At 44.2% G+C, this 20,376-nt stretch overlaps 1 protein-coding gene across 4 annotated transcripts in view; it reads right to left on the minus strand.

Moving 5' to 3' along the window:
* Positions 1-20,376, minus strand: part of LOC311223086 (regulator of G-protein signaling 3-like) — a 162,538-nt gene that overhangs the window by 102,701 nt on the left and 39,461 nt on the right. Inside the window, exon 1 of one of the 4 annotated variants that reach the window (XM_084307824.1) lies at positions 829-1,170. The exons of the other annotated variants lie outside the window; for them this stretch is intronic. Coding sequence (XP_084163950.1) covers positions 829-882 — 54 coding nt within the window. The 5' untranslated portion in view covers positions 883-1,170. Of the gene's footprint in view, positions 1-828; positions 1,171-20,376 lie in introns of those variants that run through there. 4 annotated transcript variants of the gene reach the window in all.

The raw sequence follows: 20,376 nt of genomic DNA on the forward strand, positions 1-20,376 counted from the left end.
TATCTCTCTGTTTCAGTCCTGTTCTCATTCTAGCAGCATATATATATCTCTCTGTTTCAGTCCTGTTATCAACAGGCTGTGTCTGTGTCTGTATCTTTAAATGTAAATGAGGCTGCTCCCTCTCCTGAACACAGCCAACACCAGAACTGCATGTGAACAATCCAACAAACTTCAGATCGAACTATCAAACTAGTTTGAATGGTTGAATAGTTCCAAGTGAATATCGAATAGCCATTATGTGAGTTTTTCATCCCTAAGGAATAGCTAAACCACTGATCCAAACATCATGAAACATTTAGCTAGTAACTAAACCACCACTGTTCCAGACTGCCTGTGTCCTATAACAACTTAAACCAAAAACGAGTACAGTCTAATAAGATTCAGTCCTAGAGACCCATCTGATAAGATTTAGTCTCATCTGAGTAGATTTATTCTCAGATTAAAGGTTATGTTAAAGTGGTATGTGGTCCCGTTATGCTACTACGATTACATCCTCTTGAAGTTGACAGGCTTGAAATATGAAAGTATATAATCTTCATAAATGTTTTATTTTGTATATATATTTTGTTTTATATTAAGTAACTAGTAACTGATGGGTTCAGTTAGGGTTCAGGAGTAAAAAGTACAATATTTCCCTTGAAATGTAGTGCAGTACAAGTATAAAATTCCCTAAGATGTTAATGCTCACATAAAGTAGCTCGAAATTTTACTTAAGTACAGTACTTGAGTAAAATACTTAAGTTACTTTCCACCACTGAAACTAGGCAACAGTGCTAGAATACTGGGATCAGCTCTTGTAGAAATAAACCATATATAGACATGACCCACCTGAGGTAGATTTTCTCCAATGCAAACTCTACACAGCCGATGGATCGTATGCATGTCTCCTTTCCTCTTTAAATTAACAGCATTCTCCACCAGACAGACACCTCGCTAATGTTCCTGTCTGTGAGCAGATCCGAGGCCAGTCGGTCCGTTCAGGAGGTTGTGGTTGCGACCTGCCTGTCCTCCTCAGACTAACTCCAGCAGGTAACAGTATGTGAGACTCTGCTAGCTGTGTGTGAGAGTGTGTATTGTTATCACTGGTCTTGACGTAGGCTGGTGATGTGCGCGCGCGTGTTCCTTTGCTGTAAACTACTTGATCAAGTCTGTCTGAATGGTCAAGTGTGTTGCTACTAGTCTTCCAAAATCAGCCCATAGAAGCAATGGCAGTGTGAACTGCTACCTTGCTCTGTGTGTGTGTGTGTGTGTGTGTGTGTGTGTGTGTGTGTGTGTGTGTGTGTGTGTGTGTGTGTGTGTGTGTGGGAACAGGCCTGGTAAAGAATAGCAGGAAAGACCCTCTCCTCTCTCTCTGCCAGTAACAAGCTGTGTGGACGTCTGATAAGACCTCAGGCTTCCTGAAGCGCCATGAGTACTCTCTCTCTCTCTCTCACACACACACACACACACACACACCCACCCACAAGCTCTCTCTCTCTCACACACACAAGCTCTCTCACACACACACACACACACACACACACAAGCTGTCTCTCTCTCACACACACAAGCTCTCTCTCTCTCACACACACACACAAGCTCTTTCTTTCTCTCTCTCCCTCTCTCTCTCACACACACACACACACACACACAAGCTATCTCTCTCACACACACACACACACACTTGTGTGCTCTCTCTCTCACACACACAGTCCTCCCCAGTCTACCGAGTAATAACAGGAAACGACCTCCATAATAATGTTATCACTACACAACTCCACTGCTGTTCAACTATATGTACATTAGAAATAAATGAATACTAATATGCTATTCAACTATATGTACATTAGAAATTAATACATAATAATCTGCTATTAAAGTATATGTACATTAGAACGGAATACATAATAATCTGCTATTCAACTATATGTACATTATAAATGAATGAATAATAATCTGCTATTCAACTATATGTACATTAGAAATGAATACATAATAATCTGCTGTTCAACTATAGATGTACATTCTAAATGAATGAATAATAATCTGCTATTCAACTATATTCACATTATAAATTCATTAATACTAATCTGCTATCAAAGCTGTACTGTAGACCGTATGTGATTGTGTGATTGTGTGTGTGTGTGTATATGTGTGTGAGATTGTGTGTGTGTGTGTGTATGTGTGTGTGTGTGTGTGTGTGTGTGTGTGTATGTGTGTGTGTGTGTGTGTGTGTGTGTGTGTGTATGTGTGTGTGTGTGTGTGTATATGTGTGTGTGTGTGTGTGTGTGTGTATATGTGTGTGTGTGTGCGATTGTGTGTGATTGTGTGTGTGAAGGCTAACAGTGGGATCCGCTCATGGGAACCAGTAGAAAGCCATCAGTCACACTGCAGGAGCTGAACCTGGCTGAGTTTAAAGATGCTCTGTGCGTGTGTGTGTGCGTGTGTGCGTGCGTGCGTGCGTGCGTGTGTGTATGAAGGACAGATCTAATAGTAGTAACACCTCCAGAGAACCGTGGGAATCAATTTTGTTTAGGAAGCACCTGACTAGTGGGTGACCACACCCACGAACAGTCTGACCACACCCACGGACAGTCTGACCACACCCACTAACAGTCTGACCACACCCACGAACAGTCTGACCACACCCACGGACAGTCTGACCACACCCACTAACAGTCTGACCATGCCCATGAACAGGCTGACCACACCCACTAACAGTCTGATCATGCCCATTAACAGTCTGACCACACCCACTAACAGTCTGATCATGCCCATTGACAGTCTGACCACACCCACTAACAGTCTGATCATGCCCATTAACAGTCTGACCACACCCACTAACAGTCTGATCATGCCCACTGATGGTCTGACCATGCCCACTGATGGTCTGACCATGCCCACTAACAGTCTGACCACACCCACTAACAGACTGACCACACCGACTAACAGTCTGACCACACCCACTAACAGTCTGACCATGCCCACTGATGGTCTGATCATGCCAACTGATGGTCTGATCATGCCAACTGATGGTCTGACCACACCCACTAACAGTCTGATCATGCCCACTAACAGGCGGTAAATTAAAATCGTATCGGCCACGTTGGCCATTAAATTATGAATTATATGTATATACTGTATATATACTGTTATACTATATACCAGACCCTAGGGACCAACTCTAGTTCTAATGGACAATGGACCTCATTCTCAAACATTATCGCACGTTTCCTCGTAAATAACCTTGTAAGAAGTTCGTAAGAGGAAACTTACGATATATCTCCTCCAGATGCCTGAACACGTGGCCAAAGTGTTCTCAGCCGTGATCCGCTGAATGAATGATTCGATTCACATTTATTGTCATTATACAGTATGTACAAATAAATAAGTACATTACAACTAAAATAAGTTTGGCGAGTACAAATGTAACAGTAAAGTACAATAGTAACATACAATGCACAGGTGATTAACCTGGGTATAAAATATATAAATACTACAGAGTAATAGTGCTCATCAGATGCATGTACAGAGTTGTAGTATTAATATGTTCAGTGATACAGGTATAAAGACCCTATAGTAGTCATACTGTAGAACAGGGGTAGGCAACCCTAGGCACGCAGGGGAATTTTCATAGGCACAGGGGGCAGCATAAAAAAAATAAAAAATAAAAAATAAATATAATTTTTTTTGCTTTGAAATATTATAGTGAAATATTTTGCACTGTTGTCGCATTTATCTTGTTGAAATCCTCCCACAGGTTCTTTTTACTACCACATATTTAATTGAGACCCTTTATTTGTTTATTATTTCAATTTAGCTGGAAATACATTGCTACATCATTCAGTAACATTTGCAGAGCCTTATAACGAAAACATTATTACGGTCACCATTGTGACCAGTGGGATTAATCAACAAATTTTATTATTTATTTTTCTATTTCATTGAACATTGCACATGTTTTACTCAAAATGTGAGTATTACCAAGTCAACTTGTGTTCTTAATACAATGACAATAAACAGTTTTATTAGGTTGAAATTATGTGGTTGTGTACTTATTTTTCTGTTAACTTATTATGTATTGAAAACTGAAAACCTTAATGCACAGTAACTGAACTCAATATTTTTAAGATCTGGTAACTTATTATTATACGTTTTTTTTACAGTGTAGTCTTGCGATCAATCAAAACTTATTTACACAATATACCTCACATTCACCCTCCATTCACATCCTGGTGTTCTCCTGGTGTTCTTCATTAGGCCTGTAGGTGGAGCTATCACAGAACACGTACAGTACACACACCGATGGTGTGTGATGTGTCCAAAAATGAATGGGCAAATGTGAGTGAAATGGTCGCACTGTATGCAGCTGTTTGTCTGCATTGCATCCCCCCCCCCCCCCCAAACTCAGATTTAGGGTTGATACAACCATCATAATAATATTGTTAATAATAACAATAACAATAATGATGTAATAATGTAAAAATTATCATTAAAAATACCTGATTATGAGAAAAAAATGTACCATGCATGGAATATTGTTGAGGCACACTAGTTACAACTATATTTCAAACAGGCACTCCATGTCAAAAAGGTTGCTGACCCCTGCTGTAGAACATCTTATTTAGTAGCGTCAATACAGGTACAAGGCCATCCCAAAAAGATCAGCATGGGACGAGATAACAGGTGAGTTTAACGTGGTGTCAGGAGAGGAGCGCACATCAGCTGAAGTGAAAAATAAATGGGCTCATGTGAAATCAGAGTCCAAAGAAAGAATTGCAAAACACAGGAGAGAGATGCTGGCCACTGAAGAAGGAACAGCGGGCTCAGGGTTGTCTGAAGTGTGTCAGCTGCTGTGTCCCAAGGTGGACAGTACCTGGATGTGTGGTGGCACAGGGTTTGAGCGTCTGGTCCAGCTCGGCTCCAGGGTATTGCACAGGTCTTGGTTGGTACTCACTATCACTATCTTACAGCAGCAGTAGATATGTGCACGCTGAGCGCAGCTGCCCAGGAGCATGCAGCTCTGTATGTATCCTCACAGAGCCGCCTGCTGCGTCGTTGCTAATAAACTATAGATTTATAATATATATTATTAAATATATAGCCTACATGAAAGGAATGGGATGTGCTGAGAGCAGAATGTAGATGTGTCCATTCTATTCCACTATAGCTATATCCGTGCAAGTTTAGTTATTACTTATTTATTTATTCACTGTCATTTTCAGTGTTTGTGTAGTGCTTTTATTGATTTTCGGAACATCACAATGCCTCGTAGAGTTATGACTATAAATGTAAAATGTAATTGTTAATGATACAAATATTGTCGTATTTATTATTATTATAATTATTTAAATGCGAAGATCTCTGTAGAATCGACGTGAATGCAATCACCAATGATTCTCCCAAATGAAGCCCTTAAGAACACAGGCGCACACCAGGCTGTCCTATCTAAGACTGCTTTTCCACATTCGTAAATCCTGCTCTTAGCTATGAGCAAAATTAGCTCGTAACTTTCTCGTAAGTCCGATCGAGAATGAGGACCATTGGCAGGAGTATGTACCTAACATGCATGTATTTTATGTTGTGAGAGGTGGAGAATCCAAAGGAAACACACACAAGCACGAGGGAGAACATGCAAACACAGAAAAGCCTCCAATCAGATTAGAACCCAGGACCTTCTAGCTGTGAGGTAACAGTACTAACTACTGTGAACACAGGACCTTCTAGCTGTGAGGTAACAGTACTAACTACTGTGAACACAGGACCTTCTAGCTGTGAGGTAACAGTACTAACTACTGTGAACCCAGGACAATCTAGCTGTGAGGTAACAGTACTAACTACTGTGAACACAGGACCTTCTAGCTGTGAGGTAACACTACTAACTACTGTGAACCCAGGACCTTCTAGCTGTGAGGTAACAGTACTAACTACTGTGAACACAGGACCTTCTAGCTGTGAGGTAACAGTACTAACTACTGTGAACCCAGGACAATCTAGCTGTGAGGTAACAGTACTAACTACTGTGAACACAGGACCTTCTAGCTGTGAGGTAACAGTACTAACTACTGTGAACCCAGGACAATCTAGCTGTGAGGTAACAGTACTAACCACTGTAAACCCAGGAACTTCTAGCTGTGAGGTAACAGTAATAACCACCCAGGACATTCTAGCTGTGAGGTAGCAGTAATAACCACCCAGGACATTCTAGCTGTGAGGTAGCAGTAATAACCACTTTGAACCCAGGACATTCTAGCTGTGAGGTAGCAGTAATAACCACTTTGAACCCAGGACATTCTAGCTGTGAGGTAGCAGTAATAAGTTAACCACTGTGAACCCAGGACATTCTAGCTGTATATAAATGTGCTAGGGCTGTACCGAATGTAATTTTTTAACATTCAAAGCTTCTATTGAAGTATTCGAATGAAGCTTCGAATGTCTGTCGTCATATTTTATGACGTAATAAAAAAAAAAATATAATATATATATATATATTTCTTTTTAAATATCCTCAAACTAAATCCTCAATTTGAATAAAGTGATTAATCTGGGGACTTCCGGTTTGCGATGTTCGGGTAAGCAGCCACAGAAAAGAGCTCCCGGTCAACGAATATATAAAAAAAGGAAGTAAAACGATCTAAAACAAAATAAAAAGTGACAATTCAGAGACAAAAGAACAAAGGAAGAATGAACATAAGGACAAACTAAAGGTAAGTGACCCCAGATGAAGTAAATACACCGGAGAAAAGGACTCAACACGAGGAGGTGACACCAGGGTTTCCGTTAGAAAAAATTGTTGCCGGCCTCAGTGTCCGGTAGATTTCAATCTACCGGTCAAATGAGAGAGATTCCGGTCAGAGTTTATTGAGCTTAAAAACAATTGATAGGCAAAAGAATGACAACAAAACAAAAGAATGACATCATCAAGGCATGTAGATTTATAATATTTTTACTTAAAACTAGGCTACTTTTGCGTATAAAGTCATTATATTCCAAATAAAATAAGTCCCGAGACTCGTGCTGCTGCCGACTTTAAATCAAATAGGTGTCTGTGGGCAGTCGCCCGACATTAATAAACAACAGTCTGTTATAATCACATTTTTATGAGCTAACGAATTCCGTTATATTGGACATTTGTATTAATTATATCAAGCGAAGAACTGAGAAATTTGGCAGAGAGAGACGGCAACATTATCGTGGGTTTGCATGACGACTGTCACTCTCAGCCATTTTCAGAGCAGAGCAGCTGATTCAGCCGTTATCTTTTCTGGGGACCGCACAGCAGCGCCCCCCACCCAACATTGAATTGAAAATGGCTGAATTGGAGTACTGCTGGAATACTGCATTGTGCTGCTGCTGCTCCGGCTCTGCAGCTTCACAAAAGTTCGCACACCCAGCACTAAGCTCTCGCTGACAACGTCGTTGTCATTATTAGAAGCAACGAGGAAACAAATGTAATGATCGTTTCGTTCATCGCATAGGCTATTTAATTTTAGCCTATTTTAATACAATTCAAATAATCAAATTGTGCTTAGACTCAGGGAATTATTTTCACCGGACATTAAGACCGGAGAGATTAAATATGTCGGACTTCAACAGATTTTGCCGGTCAAATACCGGTAATTACCGGCTAACGGAAACGCTGGGTGACACAACAGGTAGATCAAGCTAGCATGGCGCAAGACAACAACGCAGAAGTACCCAGCTGGGCAGAGAAGCTACAGGCTAGCATACAGGCTAGCATGCAGGCTAACACAATGGCTAACCAGGCTAACACGCAGAACATTCAGAGGAACATCGACTAACTCAGAGAAGACTTTAAACGGGGCAGGACGAGCTCAGAGAGGAAATAAATAAGAGACTCGAGACAATTGATGAAAAGTTACAGAGCCAAGAGAAAGACATAGGGACGTTAGAAGAACGAATGGCCGAGACAGAAAAATGGAATACAGAAATACAGGAAATTCTAATGCTCTCGAACAACAAAACAGAATGCAAGAGAAGCTAACGGACTTGGAGGGGAGATCAAGGAGAAACAATATCCGAATATGGGGACTAAGAGAAGGGATAGAGGGAGACTTGATGACGAGGTATGTGGATAACCTAATTCGAAAAGAATTAGAAAAACCACACATCGCCAACTAAGATAGAGATTCAAAGAGCACATAGAGCCCCAAAACCACAAACAAACAAACCAGGAGAGCAGTTGTCAACTTCTTGAAATTCGAAGTCAAAGAGAGCAGCCTGGCAGACGAAGATGGAGGGACAGAGAGTGTCTTTTGATCACGACTATCCAACAGAGGTGGCTGTAAAACATCAAAGCTATGTAGAAATAAAAAGGATTCTGGAGAGGAGGACTGAAAGAAGATGAGAGGGGACCCGAACTGATTCAAAGCAGATCAACTAAAGGACACGAGAAAGGGGCATGGAGGAGAGGAGACGTGAGGGGCCACGCTGATCCAAGGAAGGATAAGTACAAGACAGAATCAACGTGGAAAAGTACCCAATACAAACACACAGGGGGGGGGGATATAAAGGAAGAGTGAGATTAGATGCAACAGAGGAAAGATAAATGAGCAATTACCCCAAGAAGAATAAGAAAACTATAACACCAGAATTTAGAATAATTAATATTATGATTTACAATAGATACATTGTAGACAAACGATGACATGGGACATGTTGAATCACGAAACATACTGGGGAATAGTACACGTTGAACTGATATGAAGGCTCTACAGCAGGGGTGGCCAACCAGTCAGAGACTAAGAGCCACAAAAAAATGACTGTGGTACCACAAAGAGCCACACCATATACCAGCGTTTCTCAACCTTTTTTTTCAGTCACGACACCCTTCATGTGTTTATAGGTCTCACCCTCTGGCCTCTGAAGTTGCTAATGTCTTTTTTATTTGGGCCTCACAGGGTTAAAAGTACCCTGTGAGACCCACGGTTGCAAAATTACAAAATCACTTTTAGCCATTTAAAAAAAAAATGTTTATTTAAAAAATGTTAAAGGGGAACTATTTTACTATTTCTTTCACTATTTGGGCACTTTTACACAATTCCTGTGAGTCTATGGAACACCTAGGTTTTTTTCAAAAAAAATGCATTGTTTTGTATTTCTAATCAAGTACTAAAAACCGCATTTTTCTACCTCAAGATCTTAAGCCGTTTTGAGGCTGGGCTCCAACCACTGTGTGGCCTGGTGCCAACTGCCACATCAACTGCCACATTATTATGCAGCTGAGAAATCTCTGACATCACAGATATGCACATTTTCAGATGACTCAGTTCAGTGAGGGTGAATATTGTGAGAGGAGAATTGGAAGAATTCGCCAATATGAGAATTAGAGACATATATCCTATTAATATAAGTCCACATAGCTAAGAAACAATGGTAAACACTGAAAAAAGCCATTTATAAGATAGTTCCCCTTTAAGCACATGTATAGTCAATTGGTCCTGTTGTTCAGCCTCACAATGCTATTTGATAGTAAATGTGTTTATATGTCCCACCCTCTGGCCTCTGAAGTTGCTAATTTCTTTTTAATTTGGGCCTCACAGGGTTAACCTCTTAAGCCCGAGATATACAGTAAAAGTGTATATTTTCAGCATTATGTTTGTTTACCAATTATTTTAACTGTTATTAGTGAAATATAAGATTATAGAAATCTCAGGGCATTGAGTCGGAAACCGGCGCATATTGACAGGAGGAAGTGGCACAGCCAAAAGTGAGTGTAGTCTTTTGAAGGAAGAGACTCAGGGCTTTCAAATTTCGAAAAACTACCCTACCCAGCTCACACCAGCCCCTGTCAATCATCTGACTTCTGGATTTACTTTTTAATTTCTCTTATTTTTTGGGATTATCTCCCACAAACCTGAACGTTATTGCCATAAAACAGAACGCAGTTAGTTTCTCTACCTTTCTGTGAACGTCTTGCAAAAAACGGTGTTGCAATATGATGAAGAATGGTGGAGAAATTTACATTATAAAAAAGATGGCAGAATTCAGTACTGTATCTACAAAACCTTCTGTTTAATCATCTTCCCTTTATTCATTTGCTTAGATTTTTCAGGTCTGGTCAATTTTAGCATGGTGTTATTTACAGTCAAAGATAATTTTTTTTTTAAATAGAATTGATATTCTCCTTTGGTTCATTACAATTTACTCAAGCCTAGTAACAGACACACTATTTCTGACACTGATCCATATATGTCCCTACATGTAGATTCAGATACCAGAACATGCAAATGGACCATTTAAAAAAAAATTGTAAATGTTATTCTACGTCCTTATGGAATGAGTGACATAAAAAAAAAAAAAAAAGTAAAAAAAAAAATAAAAAAAGTAAAAAGAAATTAAAAAAAAAAAAAAAAAAAAAAAAAAATTATTTTTTTTATGGATGGAAGAGCCGCACATTGACGGGCAAAGAGCCGCATGCGGCTCGCGAGCCGCGGGTTGGCCACCCCTGCTCTACAGGATTACACGTGACACACAATACGAGTGAACTTGAACATAAGAAGGACATATTCACACATACAGGGCCTTGACCGGGAGCTCTGAGGCCGTATACAGAACAAATGTTGGACATATATGGTGAGCAGGGGAGAGCCGACACAGGAGGCATCTTCGCCACTAGGGGGAGCCCTCTCAACAGGAGAGCCACTACTCCTCACCCACCAGCAGGGGACAGGGAGATAAAAAAAAGAACTCCCTAATACTTTGAAAGTACCAAACGTCAATGTGGTTTTTGTTATATATCATCTGGCTTCGCGTCTCACTCTGCCTACTGAGATAACCCATTATCTCCAGCACCTAGTGTGCTCTGGGGAACAAAACAAATGCACCCACTTGCATGTGACCACGCCACTCCCATGCGTCCTCTATATTACGGCGGAAGTGGTCACGCCTCACTATTCCTCATTCGTTTCCAACGCGGAAGCAGCTCAGAAGCACTTCTGAACTGGAGATTGTTATGTAAAGAAAGATTACGCAATGTTGGGCTTTGCCAGAAGTACGCCAGCCCCCGGATCCTTCTCGGCACGCCCACAGCACGGCGGTCCTATCGTGTGTTTTTTCCTCGTCGCTTGACAGCGGACCAATGGACTTCGCACAACGTTTAGCAGTCGAGCTACGTCGCGCTCAGGTAGGACCTGCGCTCGCAGGCATTGGTACTGGCATGTGTAATATTGCTTGTTGTCTCGTGAGACGACCGGGCGATGTATTGGCGCGGGGGGGCGGGATATTTGGATAAACGTGGTCATCATGTCATCAGATGTTTCTCCAAGTATCTTAGCGCGCGCAGCTGGTGCTAATGCTACAATGTTGGGGCGCCGTTCCCATGTACCCCTGTCTTTACTCTTTACTCTTCCCTCCTCTTAACCATTCATGCTGATGGTCAATCAGTGTCTAATGTTGGGGGTTTAGCGGAGGCTTATTTACCCTTTACATGGGTGGATGGGCTGACGACAGGGCTCAGGGCAGGTGTGCATTTTGTGAATCTCTGGTCTGCATCCCCTTAACAATTGTGTGTGTTGGGCTAGCCCATTCTGCAATATGTTAATAGAGTTTTCGTTCATTCATTCATTTATCCCTTCACGGGTGCACACCGCAGTGGAGGTTGTTGCATGACTACTAGTGGAGCAGTGCTTCACTAGTAATAGACTTTGGTCAGCAGCCGCCACTGGTATTCCGTGCTTAGTGAAGCAGGTGGCATCAGTCCTTTGCCCTGACATGGTGAAACGGTATCCCGCCCGGTCGATGCCAAGGGGCGAGTCGGCCCGGCAGGTGGCTGGTGGGCTGATGGCGCTTATACCGCCGCGGTACAGAATTTAGCAGCAACTAACAACATTGCTCAATTGGCTGATTTTCTGTAAAAAATGGTGTCGGGTGGTGGGGCCTTAGGGCCAGCCGACGTCAAAACAATCCCGCAAGGTTTTGAAGTTATTCAGCTTTTGACCCAGCCGCAAGCGATAACCGCAGGGAGGGCTAGGATGCTGTCAACGATTGTTCACAGGCATCTTTGGTTGGAGCAATCTCCACTTGAGGAGTGGAGGGGTCTCCCTCCTCAGGAATCCCCTCTCCGCAGGTGGACCTTGGTCTGTCCACGGAGGCGCGGGCCGTGTTCTTCCAGTGAAGCGCAAGCGGCCCCACATTTCGCTTCTCATGGAGACAGGGGCTGACACCCAGTTGCTAGCTAGGCCTGGGTCTGTCTATGAGAATGCTGTGCTGTCAAGCGGCTCCCACACCACACGTCCTGCATCTGTGTTTGTTGAGCCTGGTGTTGTATCTGTCGACGAAGCAGGGTTCCCTGTATCTAAAGAAATTTGTCAGAGGGGGAACTCTAGGCCCAGGAGGTCGCAGCGTGGGTTCCCCCCAGCCCCGCCCTCGCCAGGCCGGGTATTACGTTAGTGCCTCCCCCGTCTGGACTTCCGATCCCGCGGTGGTCAGTTAGGCATGCGTAATTTGGGTGGTAGTAATAATATCACTACAGGGCTACCTACCTATCGGTAGGGATGTGAATTAATAGGATTTTATCGATACGATTCCATTATCGATTCTGCTTATCGATTCGATTCTTTATCGATTCCCTTATCGATACCTGATCAATTTATGATTTAAATAAATAAATTGGAAATGCAACAGAACTACATTTACATTTAGTCATTTAGCTGACGCTTTTATCCAAAGCGACTTACAAGTTCTGTACGACAAGCCATCAGGATGGGCACAACTCTATCAGCTGAGCAACAATGTTCATCAAAGTGTTGAGTGCTACAGTGTAGGTTAGTTTATTAGGACAAGTGCATGACAGTACGGTTAGTTAGGGTTAGATATATTTTTTTTTATTCAGATAATGGTTGAAGAAGTGCGTCTTTAGTCGACGGCGAAAGATTGGACGTGATTCGGCTGTCCTAACTGGGGTGGGTAGTTCATTCCACCATTGTGGGGCAAGGACTGAGAATAGGCGACTTCTCTTTGATGACCCTCCCGGAGCTTGGATAGGAGTAGGTCTGAGGCGGCCAGAAGATGCAGAGCGTAGGGGTCTAAGCTGGTTAGAATAACAACATGCAACTTGACATTTCTGATTGTCATTTATTGTTGAGCCCCCATGTCAGAAAAATACAAAAACTGTAAAAAATAAAACATTAACTATAGCCTACACTTAAATAAAATAATGTATTTGAGATTCTCTTAAAATGTATTTATTTTTTTATTGTTAAACTAATTTAATCTATTGAATAACAGGTCGTTATTCCTCTGACTTCCGTCTCTCTCACACACACACACACACACACACACACACACACACACACACACACACACACACACACACACACACACACACACACACACACACACACACACACACACACACACACACACACACACACACACACACACACACACACACACACACACACACACACACACACACACACACACACACACACACACACACAGAGAGAGAGCTCCCTCCCCGGGCCCCTGTCCTATAAGGTATTGGCTTGTGTTGCTACACGGACACATTTGTATGTTGCACCACAGTACTTCCTGGCTTACAGAGACTAGTAAACAAACACTCCGTCTCTTATTATATGTGAACTAAAGAGTACAAGGTTTACACAACAGCCCCCACCTGCTGTTTTATTGTATTTGTACCTGTACTATCCGCTGTCAGCTGTTTATCTCTCTTTGTGAGCTTGATTAAATAGCGTTAGCTCACGTTAGCTAGCGTTAGCTCCGCGGCTAATTTTAGCTCACCCTGAACTAAATCAATGACTAGGTTCTAAAGCATTCAAGTAGTTTTCACTGCACATAGAAGTAGCCAAACAGCGGGAGCATTTCGGGAGCATATTACCAAAACCCAGGCAATTTCGAGCCCTTAAGGAATCAAATAGTCTGCCATGGCTACATGCTAACGCTAACATTATTGCGCAACTGTAGGAAAACCCTGGCAGCGATAAGGGAATCGAAAGTCATGGGAGCCACACGGTTCCAGGCATCGGCCAATTAGGAACCGGTTCCCAATGGGAACCGGTTTTCGATTCCCATCCCTACCTATCGGGCAGTGTGGGGCCACACACCATGCATGTCCAGCTGCAGAGCAGGCTGTCCTCAGCAAGCTAAGCCGGGAAGATGCTCACCGGGGGAGCCTATGTCACCAGGGATGATGGCCGCTCCGCGGGACACCCTGCTCGCGCGGTTGGCGAGACCAGGGTTGACAAGGCACAGCGGGAGGGACCGGGCCACCTATCTACGATTCCTAGCATACCAGTGGCAGTTGTCGGCGGGGGCGCTTTGGAATTTTTTACCACGTATGGCTGCAGTAGTAGCCATATGTCGGTGTGGATGGAGAGACCGCTGAGGTTACAGTTTACACACCCCCGCCCTCCGTTTTTGGGTTTGGTACACTCTATTATCAGAGTCCCGGCAGTGACAGCCCTGGCCGGGGAGATTTGTTCTCTGGCGGAGGAGGCCGTCGTCGTGGTCCCATGGGAGGACGCGATGAGTGCCGTTTCCTCACAATATTCTCTGGTGCCTGTCAGGTGGGGGACTGGTTCACCTCCATAGACCTGAAGGATGCATATTCGCATCCCGATCTTCCCTCCTAGGACATACCTACACTTCCTTTTCAGGGCTTAGCGTACGAGTACCAGAGGCTGCCGTTCGGCGACTCTCTGGCTCCTCGCATCTTCACCAAGTGCGTGGAGACAGTGCTGGGGCCTCTGCGTCGTCAGGGGATAAAAAATGTATTCTACCCTGGACGACGTTCTGGTCCTCTGCCGGTCAGAGAAGATCGCCAGGTCTCATACCAGGCAGGTGGTGGAATTCCTCACCAGCCTGGGTTTTGCTGTAGACTGGAAGTGGAGTACTCCTCTTCCCAGTCAACGGGTGGAGTACTTGGGCTTATTTCTAAGCTCAAGGTCTATATGGACATCCCTCTCAGAGCGGCGGCGAGTGGATGTTCTCGGCACGCTCGGAAGGTTCCGTCCTAGGACGGTTACGGCGCTGTCCGTGATGCGCCTGCTCGGTATGATGGCATCTGCTCACTCTGTGGTCCCTCTTGGCCTCCTCTTCATGAGGAGGATACAGAGGTGGTTTTTCCAGTATGGAAATAAACCCGGTGAGAGACAAGTGGAAGCGGCTGAAGGTTCCAATGTCAGTACTGGGGGACCTCGCCCTCCGGGGTCCCCATGGGCAGCAGGCTGTCACACGTCACGGTCTTCACTGATGCCTCCCTCACGGGATGGGGGGGGACGTGTCGGGCCAACGCAGTAGGGGGCAGCTGGCAGGACCATGCTGCCCAGTCTGCACTACATTTCAATGTGTTGGAATTGAAGGCAGTCCTTCTGGTCCTCAAACGGCTCGGCCACCTTGTGGTGGGCACAGGGAGCGAAATTAACTTTTTGACTCACCGGCCAGTGGCGGGTAGATGGGAAGAGTCTACCCGCCAAGCATATTTCTTACCTGCCAAAATGTTTTTGATTAAAAAAAATATATATATATATATTTTATATATAAAAAAATGAAATAAAATATATATTATATAATCATACTTGTAGTTGTATTATCTGCGAGACATCGCCACCACGCAATAAGTCAAAATGCTTGCTATCTGCAAACAGCTCCACTGTCTGTGTGTATACTTGAGTAGCCTCCAGCTCCAGCAAGGATTCTCCGGCCCTGCAGCTAGACCCTATATTCAGCTAGACCCTACATTCAGCATGCAAGGATTCTCCGGCGATGCAGCTGGACCCTATTTATAACGTTACGGTTCCTTTGTCAAATCACATTCAACATGCCCTCAGCTAGAATATGCATTCAATCAATGTTATAAGACATTGATATCAGAAGCTATCTGTAGCTACAGCTAGCCCGGTAGATAACATTAAGACAATTTAGTTTACTGGGACAGATAAGATCTAACGTGAGCTAGCTAGCTAACGAGGGAACGGAGGTATTATGCACTCGAGTCGACTATTGCTGGAGCATTTGTTGATATCAGCAGCTATCAGTAGCTAGCCAGCTTGATACCATTAGACAATGCCTCGTCATGTATTAAACTAAAAGTGAATAGTTGACTGGGTCATTGTTTAAACAGTAACGGTAGCTCAGCCCGCATATCGCAATGGTGGCGTTTCAGGAAGTAAACAAGCCAAATGAGAGCTTCCGATTGGTCATTTGCTTTCTTTCTCATGAAACCAGTCACGTCACTCTACTGTGATTGGACCGTTGACTTGAGTGCAATGTGGGACTTGTAGTTTTTTAACGATCTCGCGGCGGAGAAAAAAAAGACGAGAGCGGCTATAATCTGTACTCGCACAATCAAAATAAGAGTATCGTTATGAACTACACGTCTACACGCCACACGGCGGGCAGCCCTCTAAGTGTCAAGCGCCAAAGGTAAAAACTGACCGCCCCTGGCGGGCGGCAGGCTTTAGTTTCGGTCCCTGGGTGGGCAAGCATGTTTTGATCAGGACGGACAACACGACGTAAGCGTCGTATATCGACAGACAGGGAGGAGTACACTCCCCCCGCCTGCACCGGGCGGCGGTCGAGCTCTGGCTATGGGCGTCTCACAATCTGCGCAGCCTGAGGGCTCCCTACATCCCCGGCAGGGAGAATGTGGGTGCAGATGTGATGTCGCGGGGCGGTCCTCACCCCGACGAGTGGGGACTACGTCCAGACATAGTCAGACAGGTCTGGGACCGATTCGGGGAGGCCACGGTGGACCTGTTTGCGAGCAGACAGTCCTACCAGTGCCCCTCGTTGTTCTCGGTCAGTCGGAAGGACAACCCCTCTCTGGGGGTGGATGCCTTCTCGATGTATCCGTGGCCGCCCGGGATTCTGTACGCGTTCCCCCCCATACACCTGATAGCTCAGCTGTTGGGGCGGGTACGTCAGGAGCGCGGGACTTTGATCCTGGTCGCGCCGGGGCTCGGCTGTGTGGTCTTCACCCTGACACTTCGTACCAGGCCCTTGTTATCCGGAAAGGTTTCCAGGATCCGTCCAAGCGGCCAGGAATTCCTGGGCGCTGTGTCGTCCACTATGACCACCAAGTCACCAGGGGCGAAGTTCTCTTTGGCTATTTATGTTATCAGCTGTGCCGTGGCAGATTCACGTGTCACGTGAATCACCACAATACAACTGAGAACATTCCACGTCACAAAATAAAAAATCTTCAAGTTGATCCACAATCCACTTCACTCCAGAGTTTGCCATGGTGGTGCATTGGAATGACGATGTGAATCAAACACCACTCATGTTCTTTCCACTTTCTTTCTTTCTTTTGTGATACACCCTGTGATGGGGTATGTACCAGACACAGCCATCTTTCCTTGGTTCTTGAAAAGGTACCTTCTCTGTGGTCTTAGATATTCCATCCTCTTTCCTCTTCGATCTTACAGTCTTCTCTCTGCTCTTAGATCTTCCCGTTTTCTTTTGCAGGCTCATGGCTCGTTGTGTTGCCACCTGTCTGTACTCTGCATGGTACCCTTCATCCTTCCTCTTCTTTTGCAGGTGCATGGCTCGTGTCGCCACCCGTCTGTTGTTGGGTGTCATCACATCTCCTTTCCGAAAGGAGAGTGGCAAGTTATACTGACCATCTTTTAAGTTTATCGAACTGTTGGTGATGGCTTTGGGTCTTCTTGTCACATCCACCGCGTTGCCGTTCAGTGGACCATAGACCGCCCATCCCAAGAGTGACCTTACAGCATATGGTCCGTCATCCTGGCTGTTCACTATCTGCCGAGGCTCCATGGCTCTCGGAGTATTGACTCCAATCAGAAGCTCCACATCTGAGTCAATGTAAGTGATGTGAACATCCTTCAGGTAGGGCCATTTTTTCAGTTCCTCCTGAGTAAGGATGTTTTCTTTTGACACTGGGATTGCTGGTTGAGTGTATAGCGTAGGCAGTGCAATAAATGTGTCATCATTGATGTTGCCTACCTCCAGGCCTGAGATCTCATATGCTGGGACATGTTTCTCTTGTGCCATTGTCTTAAGGAGAATTGATGTTTGCCGGCCCTTAGCGTTCAGCTTCCTCATGAGGCTCTCTGTGCAAAAGGATGCCGAGCTGCCATGGTCAAAGAAGGCATATGTCGTTACATACCCACTTCCGTCAGCCTGTTTCACCTTCACTGGCACGATGGGTAAAGCACAGTCCTTACCAGCCCCATTATCTTCACCAAGCCTCACCAGAGCACTACTCAGTCTTCTTGGTCAGGGGTGGTGTCCTCTCCTGTTGAGGTGATTTCCATTCCATTGACCCGACTGTTCCTTTTTGCTCGTCCGGTCCTTCTTGGTCGTTTGTTTCTATATGTAGCAGAGTCAGGTGTTTTTTCTGGCAATGCTGACACCTCATCCGCTGGCTACAGTGCCTACTGAGATGTCCCTTGGTGAGACAACCGAAACAAAGTCCTTTCACCTTTAAGAACTCTATTTTGTTCAGATGTTTCTGAGCTCTTATCCTCCTGCAGGCTTCAAGTGAGTGATCGCCTGCACAGTACAAGCAAGGAGTTCTAAAAGCTACAGAGCCATCTGCCTTGGATCCTTCATTACCGACGGTTGATGGTATGTTTGCGACTGGTGTCACTGTCGTGACAAAGCTGCTTCTCTCTTTAACCGGTGCAGCCGCTGTTCCTGCTCTTGTCTGCCATACAGAGGCTGCAGTTTTGAGGTACCTTGGGGCAGCTCCGTCAGGACTGTAATCCTGAATATTGCCCCACAATGGGTCGGAGGCGATTTTGGCTTGTTTCTCCAGATAAGCCACAAGATCCTTGAATTTGGCTCTTTGCCCAGTGCGCTCCTGGATGTCGTAGGCCGTTGACCCCCACCTTTCTCTGATCCTAAAGGGTATCTTGGATAAGATCAGTCATAGGTTCGATGGATTGTCCAGCTCATCCATATAGTGAAGCTCCTGCATTGCATTACTGCATCCTCTCAGGTAGAGGGCGTAGGCGCGCAAAGCTTGACTATCCTCTGGTTTGATGCTAGACCAGTCCAAGGCCTTCTTTATATAAGCATTTGTTATTCTTATTTCATCACCGAAATTCTCTTTAAGTAGTCTTTTGGCTTCCGCATATCCATCCTGTGGATGCATGTGTAGGCAGCTCCTCACAAGATCTTTAGGTTGCCCTGTGGTGTATTGTTCCAAAAAGTAGAGTCTATCTTGCTCGCTGGTGGTTCTATTTTCTATGCCGTACTCGAAGGCTCGCATGAATGACCTAAAGTTCATAGGATCTCCGTCAAACATGGGAATCTCCCTGGTTGGGAGTAGCGCCAGATTCTGCTGTGTGACAAGTATGTCTGTAATGTCATTCTGTCTTGCCATGACATTTAATAGAACCTGGGCCCTATTCCCCGTACCTGGTTCAACTAAGTCGATCAAGATGTCATTATCCAGATTCAGTTAACCCGATGTTTGAAGCTGGGATTTTCCTGTTCCTCGAAGGTGGATTCAGTCTCGTTAACTCAAACCAGACTTGAGACCCAGGATAAGTGCGCGCGGCCGCTCCAGTTGAAAAGCCAGCACGTATCGATAGCAGAGATCCTGATTCTCTAGCGGCATTGATTGATTAATTGATTTAAAACTTTATTAACATATTGCAGTACGGCTCAATCGCCTCGCCGACAAGTTAAATGCGTTATCTATAGGCTAATTTTAAGTCCCTCATTACCTCAATCAATCAGATTATATTTCTTTAAACTTGCCTGCTGGATTGAATAATCAAATGAGATCTTGCTAGCGAAAATAATTAGTTAAACTGTTATACAGAATAACGATACGGCTCTCTTACCCATTGATTGATGTATGGTCGATCTTTTACTTATCTCCACTGTGGTGTAACGGGTTCTTCTTTTGACTTTCACGCAGACGACCGGGGTTCGAAACCTAGTCTTTTCCTTCTTTTTGCGATGTAGGAATAATTCAATTTGGTGCACGTTGAGAGCTATATAAAGAATGACATCCTCAATGCATGTAGATTTATAATATTTTAACTTAAAACTAGGCTACTTTGGCGTATAATCATTAATATTATATTCCAAAAAATTATATTGGAAACACGGGGTTTCGAACACCGGTCGCCGGGTTGCCAGGATTGAGCACTACCGCTGCGCCACTGTGCCAGATGGGATAAATTCATTGTTTATACATTAATGAACGAGAGACCCGTGTTTAGAATATTCTTTATTTTGAATGAAGTTTTATCTCTTTATTATCATTCATTAATGTGACGTCAACGGCTCATTCAATTTCTCAAATCCGTCAAACAGCTCATCTCATCAGACATCTTAATCCCAGTTACAATTAAAATAACCACATAATGTGTACATCGCACCGAGCGAGCGCCACGGTATATAACGTGCATTATTTAGGACAAAGTGAATTTA

Source organism: Notolepis coatsorum, assembly GCF_963971535.1.
Source record: "Notolepis coatsorum genome assembly, chromosome: 2".
Classification (NCBI taxonomy): Eukaryota; Metazoa; Chordata; class Actinopteri; order Aulopiformes; family Paralepididae; genus Notolepis; species Notolepis coatsorum.